The sequence below is a fragment of the Drosophila willistoni genome, chromosome 3R (genome assembly GCF_018902025.1).
Source record: "Drosophila willistoni isolate 14030-0811.24 chromosome 3R, UCI_dwil_1.1, whole genome shotgun sequence".
Classification (NCBI taxonomy): Eukaryota; Metazoa; Arthropoda; class Insecta; order Diptera; family Drosophilidae; genus Drosophila; species Drosophila willistoni.
Genome location: NC_061086.1, coordinates 26,395,754 through 26,408,728, shown reverse-complemented (window position 1 = coordinate 26,408,728; position 12,975 = coordinate 26,395,754). Strand labels below are relative to the sequence as shown.

General features: G+C 37.7%; 7 protein-coding genes across 8 annotated transcripts; 6 read left to right on the top strand and 1 right to left on the bottom strand.

The window, feature by feature from the left end:
• Positions 1-2,238: 2,238 nt before the first annotated feature.
• On the top strand, positions 2,239-3,536 carry LOC6647351 (vesicle transport protein SEC20). 2 transcript variants are annotated; one of them, XM_002069740.4, is made up of 3 exons: positions 2,239-2,360; positions 2,528-2,643; positions 2,706-3,536. In XM_002069740.4, the coding sequence occupies exons 2-3, from the start codon at positions 2,563-2,565 to the stop codon at positions 3,306-3,308; spliced, it is 684 nt and encodes a 227-aa protein (XP_002069776.1). In that variant the 5' UTR covers positions 2,239-2,360; positions 2,528-2,562; the 3' UTR covers positions 3,309-3,536. The 2 variants fall into 2 exon arrangements, with proteins under 2 accessions (XP_002069776.1, XP_046869662.1); XM_047013706.1 differs by lacking the exon at positions 2,239-2,360 and adding an exon at positions 2,463-2,481 and having other exon boundaries at positions 2,545-2,643.
• Positions 3,537-4,219: 683 nt separating this feature from the next.
• LOC124462139 (salivary glue protein Sgs-7-like) lies at positions 4,220-4,738 on the top strand. Its single transcript, XM_047013707.1, has 2 exons — positions 4,220-4,380; positions 4,432-4,738. The coding sequence occupies exons 1-2, from the start codon at positions 4,353-4,355 to the stop codon at positions 4,647-4,649; spliced, it is 246 nt and encodes an 81-aa protein (XP_046869663.1). The 5' UTR covers positions 4,220-4,352; the 3' UTR covers positions 4,650-4,738.
• Positions 4,739-6,104: 1,366 nt separating this feature from the next.
• LOC124462140 (salivary glue protein Sgs-7-like) lies at positions 6,105-6,494 on the top strand. Its single transcript, XM_047013709.1, has 2 exons — positions 6,105-6,140; positions 6,192-6,494. The coding sequence occupies exons 1-2, from the start codon at positions 6,113-6,115 to the stop codon at positions 6,407-6,409; spliced, it is 246 nt and encodes an 81-aa protein (XP_046869665.1). The 5' UTR covers positions 6,105-6,112; the 3' UTR covers positions 6,410-6,494.
• A 108-nt stretch (positions 6,495-6,602) lies between these two features.
• Positions 6,603-7,914, top strand: LOC6647352 (THO complex subunit 3). Its single transcript, XM_002069741.4, has 4 exons — positions 6,603-6,759; positions 6,826-6,991; positions 7,059-7,427; positions 7,502-7,914. The coding sequence occupies exons 1-4, from the start codon at positions 6,661-6,663 to the stop codon at positions 7,837-7,839; spliced, it is 972 nt and encodes a 323-aa protein (XP_002069777.2). The 5' UTR covers positions 6,603-6,660; the 3' UTR covers positions 7,840-7,914.
• An 845-nt stretch (positions 7,915-8,759) lies between these two features.
• On the top strand, positions 8,760-9,594 carry LOC6647353 (protein SGT1 homolog). The gene has a single exon (XM_002069742.4). It carries the CDS (start codon positions 8,869-8,871, stop codon positions 9,412-9,414), a length of 546 nt encoding a protein of 181 aa, XP_002069778.1. The 5' UTR covers positions 8,760-8,868; the 3' UTR covers positions 9,415-9,594.
• Positions 9,595-9,722: 128 nt separating this feature from the next.
• Positions 9,723-11,138, top strand: LOC6647354 (GDP-fucose transporter 1). Its single transcript, XM_002069743.4, has 4 exons — positions 9,723-9,898; positions 9,963-10,307; positions 10,370-10,748; positions 10,811-11,138. The coding sequence occupies exons 1-4, from the start codon at positions 9,822-9,824 to the stop codon at positions 11,021-11,023; spliced, it is 1,014 nt and encodes a 337-aa protein (XP_002069779.1). The 5' UTR covers positions 9,723-9,821; the 3' UTR covers positions 11,024-11,138.
• Positions 11,098-12,405, bottom strand: LOC6647355 (50S ribosomal protein L1). Its single transcript, XM_002069744.4, has 3 exons — positions 12,143-12,405; positions 11,765-12,074; positions 11,098-11,707 (listed from the first exon to the last, which is right to left on the bottom strand). The coding sequence occupies exons 1-3, from the start codon at positions 12,331-12,333 to the stop codon at positions 11,135-11,137; spliced, it is 1,074 nt and encodes a 357-aa protein (XP_002069780.1). The 5' UTR covers positions 12,334-12,405; the 3' UTR covers positions 11,098-11,134.
• Positions 12,406-12,975: the final 570 nt, after the last annotated feature.

Below are 12,975 nucleotides of genomic sequence, written 5' to 3'. Positions count from 1 at the left end.
ATACATCAACACGCACACAAGCACACACTAAGAAAAACAAACACCAACACTAAAACATTACTTGATACTTCTCTTAAATTCTTCTCTTAAATGAATATAACACATCGTGTGTGGGGTATGCTGTATATGCCTAGAAAAGTACTCTATATATATATAAATATATATACCTAACTAAAATACATATATATTGCATTTCAAGAAACATTTTTTGATATATTTTCGAGTTTTTAAGATCCTCTTGAACTCTTGTATACAAAAGACAAACTAGCAAATCTAGCAGAAAGGGCAACACTTTAGGACAATTGCATAGATACATAAAAAACAAACATACATACACGATACAAGCAAAACATAACTACATATATATACTATTTATACATACATACATATGTAAACAAACCAACAAATAAAATAAAAAACAAAACAAATATATACAACAAGACGAAAAGAGAAAAACTTATACGATATAATGTATTATTATATGAATTATTATGTATTATGCGTCCCTTCGATTTCGATAATGAAACAAACCCAAAACGAATGCTGTTGATACAAAAACAAAATTAACATTCCCACTAAATTATGTAACACTCTCTATCTCCAACTACAACTAATACTTTCTCTCTATATCTATCACAATGTTAATGCTGCACAAGAAAACCAAAAGAAAAAAAAAACATTTGCATTTAAAAAACAAAAACAAGAAGTAAACCACAGAGAAACTTAAGAAAATTATTACAAATTATTTCAATTGACTATTTACATTTTTATGCCTTGCACAACGGAAACGGAAATGAGATAATTAAGACCCTGCAAAATTCTTCTTCAGATCAGATCAGAAAACCAAAAACCAAAACCAAATCCAATTAAAAAAATACAATATTAGTAAAGAATACCAATTAATGTTATGTATATGTACTATAATTGATATATTAAGCAGGCATTGGGCAAAGTACAGTTAGGTAACAAATAGTTAATGCATGTAACGTAATAGTTGAATGATCAGAGTGGAATAGAATGGAATATGTGGACAGAATTAGGGGGGGACAAGTTTGTATCAGTACGAAACTTACATCTATTTAGGCTTAATATCATTGTTATCTAATATATATACATATATATAAATATATACACATACACACAGACACACATATATATACAAATTAAACACACCACAGAAACACATAGACACACATCCCGTATATATATAGACAAGGAATATGTATGTATATGATCATGTAATCGCGGCGCAGTAATCGACCTGCGCCCACTTATATATATATATATATATAACAACAAATGTAACATGTATGTATATGTAGCGGCAGTGATTGTTAAAAAGAATTGCTTTGTTTTATGTTAGATTTTTTTATTTATGAGAAGAAGAAACGAGAAAACAAAAAGAAATCGGTAAAATGCATACAAAAACAGAATGACTGACAAAGAAATACACAGAATTATAACATTGCATAAAATAAATACAATAAAAATATAATTGAAATGAAGCCTTTATCTTAAGATATCATTTTTTGTAAGGTATTTTCTAGGTATAAAAAAAAGTTAAATGCACATACCTTGCCGCACAAAATTTAATTTTTTTTAAGATAACATCTGGATCGTCCTTATAATGGCTTAAGATGTTAACTTGAAAAGGATTTTCAAGATGCAATCTTGAACCTTGAAAATAGTTTATTGCTGAGAATCATTTCAAATTTACCACCCCTTTCCTGATCCTTCGGACTAGCTAGTTAGACCTAAATCCGAAAGTAAACTTACCTCAGCTTTCTGATTTATTTGTGATGTTTATTTTAAAAACTTTAACAAAACATAACTGGTATATTATATTTATATTCATCTTGTTAGGTAAAACAGAACGAAAAAACTTGTCTTATTTCGAAACAAAAATGAAGTGCCAATTGTTAACGAACTTTTAAGACGAACATCTGGCAACACCACGGCTACTAAAATTGCCCAACACTGCTTCTGAAAGACGTATCGATCTATCGGGTATCGATACTATCGATAGTGCTTTGGACATAGGGTATCGTGGGAGGATTTGACTATTTACAGCATTTAGTACTTATTATTATTATTATTATTAGTGTTTATTATCATTTAGTATAATATACAATTCTATCACGTATGTGGGTTTGAAACGAAAGAGTGTTCAGCAGTCGCTAATATACGTGTTTACGTGTACGGTTATGTGTTTCTTTACGTCGTGCAGTACAGGGATGGAGCAGTCGTGGAATTTGCCATCCCTAGCAAATCTTCAAAAAATTATTTGGGAATATATTTTATGTTTTGTACCTGTGCCAAAAAAGGAGCGCAAATACTGATCTGAGCTCAGAAGCATCCGGGTAAGTGTCATATTGTTGTTTTTCGAACAATAACACTCGTTCAAATAAGGTGTTGGCCGGTATGTAAAACGGCCGTTTTATCACATTCCCAGCGGTGACGTAGGCTAAATATACGGAAATAGTAAGTTAAAAATAATAAATAATAATAGCAGCCTTTGTTATTTCAGTTCCCTTTATATGAAAGATACTTTGTTCTACCGACATGGACAAGGATAAGTTTACACTCCAGACCATACGGCAGGAGTTAATAGATAATAACCTACAAGCCAAAGCCATTATTCAGGTGAGTAAGAATTTATCCAGGATTTTTGTTAAAGTCTAAGCTGTAAAATTAATCGTTTTCAGGATATTCTAAATAGCCGAACATCTTTGAGTGAACTAGAGGAACTAAATGAGGCTGGTCGTGCCAAGCTGTCGGCTATACGCAAAAACATTGAGCGTTTGGATGACTGGTCCCGGGACATGGCGGACCCGGCGTTGGCCAAGGAAGTAGACACGCATCGAGATCAATTCTCAAAAACATTGCAAGCGTTTCGAAAGGCTAACGTCTCTACTATGCTGGAAATCGAAAAGGCCAACCGCGAAGAGCTCATGGCTATAACGGGCGAGAGTGATCTGCGACAGCGCCCCACCGCAGGAGCCCGTCATAATCGTGGTAGTCTGGTGTCGCAAGAAAATGATGTGACTGAAAAAATGCTGGCCATATCACGGCATCTGTCAGAGACAACACAGAAGAGTGCCATTACTTTGGAGACATTAGTGGCTTCTTCCCAAAATGTTGAGGCTACCAGTGATGAGCTGCAAAACACCGCAGGAAGCATTACAATGTCCGGCAAGTTGCTGAAGAAATACGGCAGACGGGAGTGGACGGACAAAATGCTCTTATTTTTTGCATTTTTCCTATTTCTTGCCTGTGTATTCTACATTGTCCAGAAGCGACTATTTTAGTTAGTAGCCCGTATGTTAGGAATAAGGATCAGGCAGCATGGAGCCTTTAAAACTATGGACATAGTAAATATTAATGCTAGGCACTCGGTTACTACTTGTTAGTTGCACCTCTTTATTTTGATCTTAAAATTTGTATGGAAATTTTCAAATGTAAATGCTAATTGTATGATTTCGTATAAATATATGTATTTAATAAGGACATCTGGGCACGCCACCGGGATTTCTGAAGCCATTTGTGTTATCTATCTATCTATATCTTTGTATGAACGCTGATTTTCCTGTGGTCGAGCCCTCGTCTGGGCTGGTCTATAAGCGCTTCCATAATAGCCAGAATGCGATGAATATGTCGGAGGAAAAATGTAATCATTATAATAATTATTTCCTTGGAAAAGTTGATCCAATACAGTTCTGCTTTGTACACAACCAAATACAAGCAAAATGAGAATTAAAAGAGAACTTTTCATAATTGAACAGACAACCATTTCATGCTGAATCTCAAATTATTAATGAAATGAAAATATGTTTGTTCCACTTTTGAGAGTTGAGGAAAGTGTGTCCCGAGCCATGGTCAAATTAATTAGCAACTGAAACTGATAAGAGATTCGAAGTCTATCCAATTAATAGCAAATTAGAGCTCGCAAGCTATATAAAAGATTTTAAAACGCATAAAAATTTTCGAAGTTCAAAAGGCTAAGGGCCGGATTTTTGCCTAGGTGATGTTGACTTGCTTCCCCTGAATGGAAAGTTTTCGTTTAATTTTAAATATAGAACTTTATATTAAGATCGGACCACATTAATTTATTTGCAGTCAGCATTTCAAACATACGTTCTGACGAGAAGATGGTGTTTGTTTTATTCACTAAAAAATTAATAAATGTATTTTTAAAAATTGTTTGCACAATTGCAATACAATGGAGAGAACAATGGCAGAATCTTAAAAAGATAAACCGCTATAAAAGGAGATGTTAACTTCAAGAAAGCTATCACTTGGTCACTTTCCATTGTCCTGAGTAGTCCCACAGTAATCAGTAACCAAACTTCAATATGAAATTTCTGATTGTATCAATTATTGGTAAGCATCTATAATTAAACCAGAGAGCTTTTTATTACAAATGTCTTACAGTGTGCATCGTCATAATTGGCTATGTTGAGGCCAATCGTCCTGGGCTAGCACCACCACCATGCTCATGTGTTTCCCCGAGATGCGGTCCCGGTGGTGTTCCTTGCAAGAATTGCCCTGATAGGTCCCAGCTATGTCAACAACTACTCTCCAAATTGGACAACCTTAAGGATCAAATAGGCCAATGCGTTTGCGGTTTACCAAGTTGGGCTTTGAATTGAAAGTTCCAAACATTTTCCACTTAATGTTATGCCTCTTGAATTGTTAATTGTTATTAAATTCTTGTAATACGAAAATAAATTTTGAGTTATCCATCGCTATTTAAACTCCGCTACCTTTTTAAACTGCTACAGACTATCGATTGATCCGATACACCGATAGTTGCCGATAACTCATAAATAACATCATTTATTAGATTCCGGCAACGCTGCGTCCGGCATTTCTAGTAAACAAAATTGTGTTTTAATAACCGCATAAAATATGCATATTATGAGCCGAACGGATCAAATTTTTGAGGACCTCAAAGCCCACTTTCGACTGACAAAATTCTTTTATATTTTTTGCATTTCTCCTATTTCTTGCCTGTGTATTCTACATTGTCCAGAAGCGACTATTTTAGTTGGTAGCCGGTTTGTTAGGAACAAGGATCAGGCAGCATGGAGCCTTTAAAACCATGGACATAGTAAATATTAATGCTAGGCACTCGGTTACTACTTGTTAGTTGCATCTCTTTATTTTGATCTTACAATTTGTATGGAAATTTCCAAGTGTAAATGCTAATTGTATGATATCGTATAAATATACATATGTATTTAGTAAGGACATCTGGGCACGCCACCGGGATTTGTGAAGCCATTTGTGTTGACTAGCCGACAAATATCTTTGTATGAACGCTGATTTTCTTGTGGTCGAGCCCTCGTCTGGGCTGGTCTATAACCGCTTCCATAATAGCCAGAATGCGATGAATATGTCGGGGAAAAATTGTAATCATTATTATAATAATTATTTCCTTGGAAAAGTTGATCCAATACAGTTCTGCTTTGTACACAACCAAATACAAGCAAAATGAGAATTAAAAGAGAACTTTGCATAATTGAACAGACAACCATTTCACGCTGATTCTCAAATTATGAATGAGATGAAAATATGTTTGTTCCACATCTGAGACTGCCGCAACCTTGGGCCAGTCGAGGAAAGTGAGTGCCGAGCCATGGTCAAATTGATTAGTAATTGATTAAACCTCTTCATTGCTAAGGTCCGATAATAGCAAATTAGAGCTCGCAAGCTATATAAAAGATTTTAAAACGCATAAAAATATTCGAAGTTCAAAAGGCCAAGGCCCGGATTTTTGCCTAGGTGAAGTTGACTTGCTTCCCCTGAATGGAAAGTTTTCGTTTATTTTTAAATATAGAACTTTATATTAAGATCGGACTACATTCATTTATATCCAGTCAGCATTTCAAACATACGTTCTGACGAGAAGATGGTTTGTGTTTTATTTACTAAAACAATAAATGTATTTTTAAAACTTGTTTGCACAATTGCAACACAATGGAGAGAACAATGGCAGAATCTTAAAAAGATAAACCGCTATAAAAGGAGATGCTAACTTTAAGAAAGCTATCACTTGGTCACTTTCCATTGTCCTGTGCAGTCCCACAGTAATCCGTAACAAAACTTCAATATGAAATTTCTGATTGTATCAATTATTGGTAAGCATCTATAATTAAACCAGAGAGCTTCTTATTACAAATGTCTTACAGTGTGCATCGTCATAATTGGCTATGTTGAGGCCAATCGTCCTGGGCTAGCACTACCACCATGCTCATGTGTTGACGAGTTATGCGGTCCCGGTGGTGCTCCTTGCAAGAATTGCCCTGATAGGTCCCAGCTATGTCAACAACTACTTTCCAAAGTGGACGACCTTAAGGAGCAAATAGGCCAATGCGTTTGCGGTTTACCAAGTTGGGCTTTGAATTGAAAGTTCCAAACATTTTCCACTTAATGTTATGCCTCTTGAATTGTTAATTGTTATTAAATTCTTGTAGAACGAAAATAAATTTTGAGTTATCCATCGCTATTTAAACTCCGCTACCTTTTTAAACTGCTACAGACTATCGATTGATCCGATACACCGATAGTTGCCGATAACTCATAAATAACATCATTTATTAGATTCCGGCAACGCTGCGTCCGGCATTTCTAGTAAACAAAATTGTGTTTTAATAAAATATGCATATTATGAGCCGGACGGATCAAATTTTTGAGGATCTCAAAGCCCACTTTCGCGGTCACAGCAAAATACGTGAGCAGCGGGCACATATGTCCAAGGTAATCAAATTTAATGTAATTTACCAGACAAGCGTTCCCTTTTTACAAATTTTCTTTCCCTGGCAGGTTCACTCGGTTTGCTGGAACGCTGATGGCCGCCACCTTGCATCCGGTTCATTTGACAAGAGTGTGGCTGTGTATTCGCTGGAGCGAGACCGCTTTGTCAAAGGCGGCATCTACCGTGGACACACTGCGTCAGTCGATCAGCTGTGCTGGCATAAGACCAATCCAGGTAAGTAATTTTCGGCAAACCATCGCAAGTAAACTATATTTTGTTTTATAACACGAAACGCATTTAGATCTGTTTGCAACAGCCAGTGGGGATAAGACTGTACGTATCTGGGACATTCGGTTAGGTAAATGTGTTTCGGTAACGAATACCAAAGGCGAAAATATCAATATTGCCTGGTCTCCTGATGGCAAAACAATTGCTGTGGGCAACAAAGAGGATCTCATTACGTTCATTGATACACGCACCAACAAAATTCGCGTCGAGGAACCATTTAGCTTTGAGGTCAATGAAATATCGTGGAATAATACGAATGACTTGTTTTTTCTCACCAATGGCTTGGGCTGTATGCATGTACTTAATTATCCAAGCCTGGAGCACCAGATTACACTAAAAGCACACCCTGCCAACTGCATTTGCATTGAGTTTGGACCCACAGGTTGAGACATAAATTATTTAACTAATGTTTTTAGAATTATGAAAAATTTTTCTTAATTTATATTGTTTCTGCAGGCAAATATTTTGCCACAGGCTCAGCAGATGCTCAGGTATCACTTTGGGATGCCAACGAATTATCCTGCTTACGAATGATAAGTCGCCTAGAATGGCCTGTTCGCACCATCTCCTTTAGCCATGATGAACGACTAATAGCATCGGCCAGCGAAGATTCCCTGATAGACATTGCCTTTACGGAAACCGGCGAACGTGTCACGGATATACGTGTTGAAGCATCCACCTTCACAGTGGCCTGGCATCCAAAACAATATCTGCTGGCCTATGCCTGCGACGAGAAGGAGAGTGACAGACGCCGCGATGCCGGCAATGTTAAGATTTTCGGTTTTCCCGAATAGATTTTAGGCTTATAGTCAATAAATATAGAACTAAAACCGTCAATTAAAATTGATACATCCCTTTTAATATAGCAACTGACTTGTGAGAGTTTTGTAATTTTTAAACTGAGTTCTAGATCGATAACGATAACGTGAGGTGGACAAAGTCTGGCAAAGCTCTTTCCTGCGATAGTTACTAAACTGTCATCACTAGGGTGATGGCCTGGACAGTAGAGCTGGGAATCCATCGATGGTTGCTCCACTCGATATTTTTTCCATCGATGGAAAAAACCATCGATACTATCGATGGTACCATCGAATATTTAAACAAGTTATTCAACATATATATTTTGGTGTCGTTTTTCAATATTACACAGTTTCAAATATTCATATGTCTATAATCATCGATACGAATTATCTAGCGTATAATTTAACTACTATAAGTTAGCCCTTTATAAATTAATTCAACCGAAAATATATAAAAAAGACTTGGCTTGTAATTTCTGAAATGTTCTTAAATAAAAAAACAAAATGTATAGTTTCAAGATAAAAACAAAAGAGTGACGTCCTAAGTCCAAAAAACGAAAACAAAAAACTCTTTAAGGACAACAAAACAATGGGCGATTTCCAAACTTACTGCTAATAAGAGGTTTTTATTTATAAAAAAAAAAAAAAAAAAAAAAAAAAACAAAAAAAACCTTACAAAAACTTGTCCAATTTACAAGAGGAACTGCCAGGGTTAAAAAGGTACTCTAATAGAATAAAAGTAAGTAGACCTGTATGTAAAGAAAGGCAGAAAAAACAATATATTGCAATTTACTTACACCCATGTTGGACCCAAAAAGAAATTCGATATATCGACATCGAAAAATTTCCATCGATTTATCGCACTCCATCGGTTCCATCGATAATATCGATGGTGCCATCGATGGTTTTCCCAGCTCTACTGGACAGAAACAATAACAAAGCGTCAGATGAGCAACTCCCAGCAACTCAAAAACTAAAATTGAAATTAAATTTGTAAAAATATATAACTTTATACAGATCAATATGTCTGTGCGCCACGATTGGTATCAATCAGAGTCCAAAGTGGTTATCACTGTTTTGCTAAAGAACGCTGCCCAGAAGAACTATGACGTCAAAATTGAGTCACAAAAAATACATCTGACGGCCGATGGCTATGAGTTGTTGCTTCCACTGCTTCATCCTATTGTGGTTGAGCGTTCTTCACACAAAGCCTATCCATCAAAAGTTGAAATTACTCTGGCCAAGGAGACTGGCTTGCGTTGGGAGAGCCTCGAGCTGAAGGAAACTGTGGCCGCAACTGCACCACCAGCACTGCAAACAAAGAACTGGGACCTTTTGGTCAAGGAGGAGGAAAAGATCGATGAAAAAGAAGCCAAAGGTGAAGCGGCTCTCAATCAATTATTCAAAAAGATCTACAGCACCTCCACACCGGAGGTGCAAATGGCCATGAACAAATCATTTACGGAGTCCGGCGGCACCGTGCTCAGCACCAACTGGAATGAAGTTTCTCAGGATAAAGTGCCCATTAAGCCGCCAGAAGGAACCGAGTTCCGCGAATGGGACAAGTAAACCAAAGTGACCGGAGTAAAAATAACCTTTAATAATATAAAATAAAAATCAGCACACACAACTCTTGCATCATTGAATAAAAGCAGCAGACAAATCATAAAGAAAATACTAAAAACGAAAATTAACAAATATTGTATGGAAAAAATTTGAGTTATAAATAAAACCGCAATTGTTATCCTATTTGTAGGTTTTAAAGAGCTCCAGAATTGTCTGTTGCAATTTAAAAACTAAAAACTTTTGATTAATTATTGTATGTTTAAGGACCACTGTGCCTTTTGTTGTCTAGGGTTACATTGCTGCACAAACAGCTGATCGACCGGTCGACACAATACACATTTGTATGTACGTGTAATTAAGAATATTGTCGCAACAAAAGCACAAATCGGGGTAACGAAAAGCACGACAAGATGTATAAAAATCTGGAAGAGCACAACCGGCTGGTCAACAAATATTTAAAGATATTCTTTGTAGTTGCATTATATTGGTAAGAAAGACTCGAAGCTGGGACTATGGTGGACGCGTTTTTAACAACATATTGCTACGCACAGGTGCACCTCAATATTAACAGTATTCGTGAATAAACATCTGCTAAGCAGCGACACAGTCAATTTGGGAGCACCTCTGTTCATGTCCTGGTTTCAGTGCGTCATCTCTACCATCATCTGTTATACAGCGTGTCGGCTGAGCCGAAAATATCCTAGTGTCATAACTTTTCCCGATGGGAACCCCTTGGAGATTGACACATTCCGAAAAATTCTGCCGCTGTCGGTTCTGTACACTCTAATGATAGGAGCTAATAATCTATCGCTACACAATGTAACCGTAGCTTTCTACTACATTGGCCGTTCCCTGACAACAGTGTTCAGTGTGGTTTTATCATGGTTGCTTCTAAGGCAAGTAATGCGTCATGGTTAGTTTAACTCAAAAATATTTCACATCCTTACTCCGCCAACAGGCAACGCACTAGTTTCAAATGCATGCTCTGCTGCGGAGCCATTGTGGTGGGTTTCTGGCTTGGAGTCGATCAGGAGAGCTTGACAGAAGTGTTTTCTTGGCGTGGCACTGTATACGGAGTTCTCAGCTCATTGGCCCTGGCAATGTACTCCATTCAGACAAAGAAATCCCTATCTTATGTCAACCAGGAAGTATGGCTGCTCAGCTATTATAATAACCTGTATTCCACAATTCTATTCCTGCCTTTAATTATACTTAACGGTGAGCTGGAAACGATTATAACATATCCTCATATGTGGGCAGCCTGGTTCTGGGCTGCCATGACGCTGAGTGGTATTTGTGGCTTTGCCATTGGCTTTGTTACAGCCCTTGAAATTCAAGTGAGTCACAGGTCTTCCGAAAAACCTTTATCACACCCTAAGTTTATCTCTAATTTTTTTAGGTCACCTCCCCACTAACGCATAACATCTCGGGCACGGCTAAGGCTTGTGCTCAGACTGTAATCGCTACCCAGTATTATCATGATGTTCGTTCGGCACTTTGGTGGACTTCCAATGTAGTTGTATTGGTAGCTAGCGCCGCCTACACTAGGGTCAAACAGCTGGAAATGTTGCGCCACCATCAGCAGCGAAATGCAGCCCCACAGAAAGCTTGACAAGCTTGAAAGCCAAAGTGAATTTTACTCCATAAGACTCTCTAGATCTTAGCTCAAAGAATGCACAAACAGGATCCATCAACAATACAAATATATATTTAACCATTTTCGCTAATTCGAAGCCTGTTGAGCCACTGCTTGATCTTGTTCCTCCGCCTCTACTTTCTTGCCACTGGGTTCACGTTTTGGCTTCATCGTACTCTTATCCCACAGCTCGGGCACATAGACAAAGGGATCAATTTTAAGCTGCTCGCTGCTGGGAGGACTCTTGAGCAGGACACGATTTATGAAACGTCCTTCACGTTTGGGTCTCATTGTGTCCACATCTTGCAGGAGATAACGTATATTCTCCTCCAATTGTTGGCCATCCATGTCCAAAGTGCCAACGCAAGCGGAGATTAGTCCAAAGTTCTGTTGGTATTCATCTTTTGATGCACTGTAACTAATGCCATTGGAGAACTTAGTAATCATCTCGGCCAGATTTGTGCCGAGAGTTTCGCTTTTGGGATTGGGAAACTTGCGTTTCATTAGACCACGTAGGGCTATCAGTTCAGCAAGGATATTGGGATGCGCAATAAAGTACTGATAGTCGGACAGCAATAGTTCACCAGCTGTGATGTCCTTGATAAGCTCTACACCGCCAACAAGCGAGGCTCCTGCTTCACGTGCTTCAATAATTTCGTTCTACAATCAAAGGGGGTTTTGGTATTCGAATTTCACTAAAACAGGTAAGATACTTACATTGCCCTTGGTGAACACAATGATCTTGCGCTCCTCGCCATGGGCAAACTTGTGTGGAATCATAGCCATGCGCTGAAAGTTATCCACAAAGCGGGTAGCCTTCTCACCCTGCATGTTCAATTCGATTTCCACATTTAGCGGCGCATTGGGCACATTGTACATGCTCGGATGATGTGTCTCACGATGGCACTGGATTGCTTCGGCTACAGAGTAGACAGTCCACCGGTAATATCGCCCCACATAGACATCGTCTTTGGGCACCTGTTTCCACGAATCGTCCACATGCTTGTCGGCCCGTTTTACATTAATCCTGTGTAAAAAAATATTTAATTTGTTGCACTCCTTGGTCATAAAAAAATATCATATGTATGTACTTACTTATTGTCGCGCTGATTGTGCGGAATAAATCCCACCTTCTTCACTTCCACCTTAACCTTCTTCTTGCGTGCCTTTTCTCGAGTTCCCTTACGAGCCGCTTCCGTGACTGCAGTTAGGTGCAAACACCTCAGGGCATCGCCGGGATGCTGCCGCACCGCTAGAGCCCGTATTGACGATAATAAAGATTGCATTTCAGTCACAAATATATTAAAAACAACAAAATCCACCTTTGCATAACTAACTTGCGAGGCGGAGTGTTGCCAATCTGGTAAAAAATCAAATATTTCAAGATTTTCCCGCAACTGGCAACTCAGCGCGTAAGCCTTAGAACTAGTTTAAAAAAGAAAGACATATTTAAAAAAACGAACCAGTTCAAAAGCTACCGTTATTTTAGAAAATGTAACTGACATTCAAATTTTATATTTCTACATTTCCATTTTGGGGGAATTAAAATTGTATGAATATTCGAACTCTTAAAGGCAAAACTGGGCAATAAAAACGTTAAAAATTGGAATCAATTACAGAAAACAGGAGCGACAAATGTACGCGGAAGCTATAATTTAAGCTCATTCAACTTTGTAATAGTAAATGAATTTGAAAATTGGTCAATCTGTTTTAATTTGACTATATAAAGTGCTTTGAACTTTTATGCTTACAAAGAGCATATGAAAATGCCCCAAAGAGAACATTTATACATTCAGTCTCCCTCTTTCATTCTCTCTAAATATAAATCTCAATTTTTTCTGATGCGTACGAAAAAATGTTTTTTGACTCAGAATAGCTATAGCTTCGACAACGAACGGCACGCCACGGTATTCAAATGTGAAAAATCG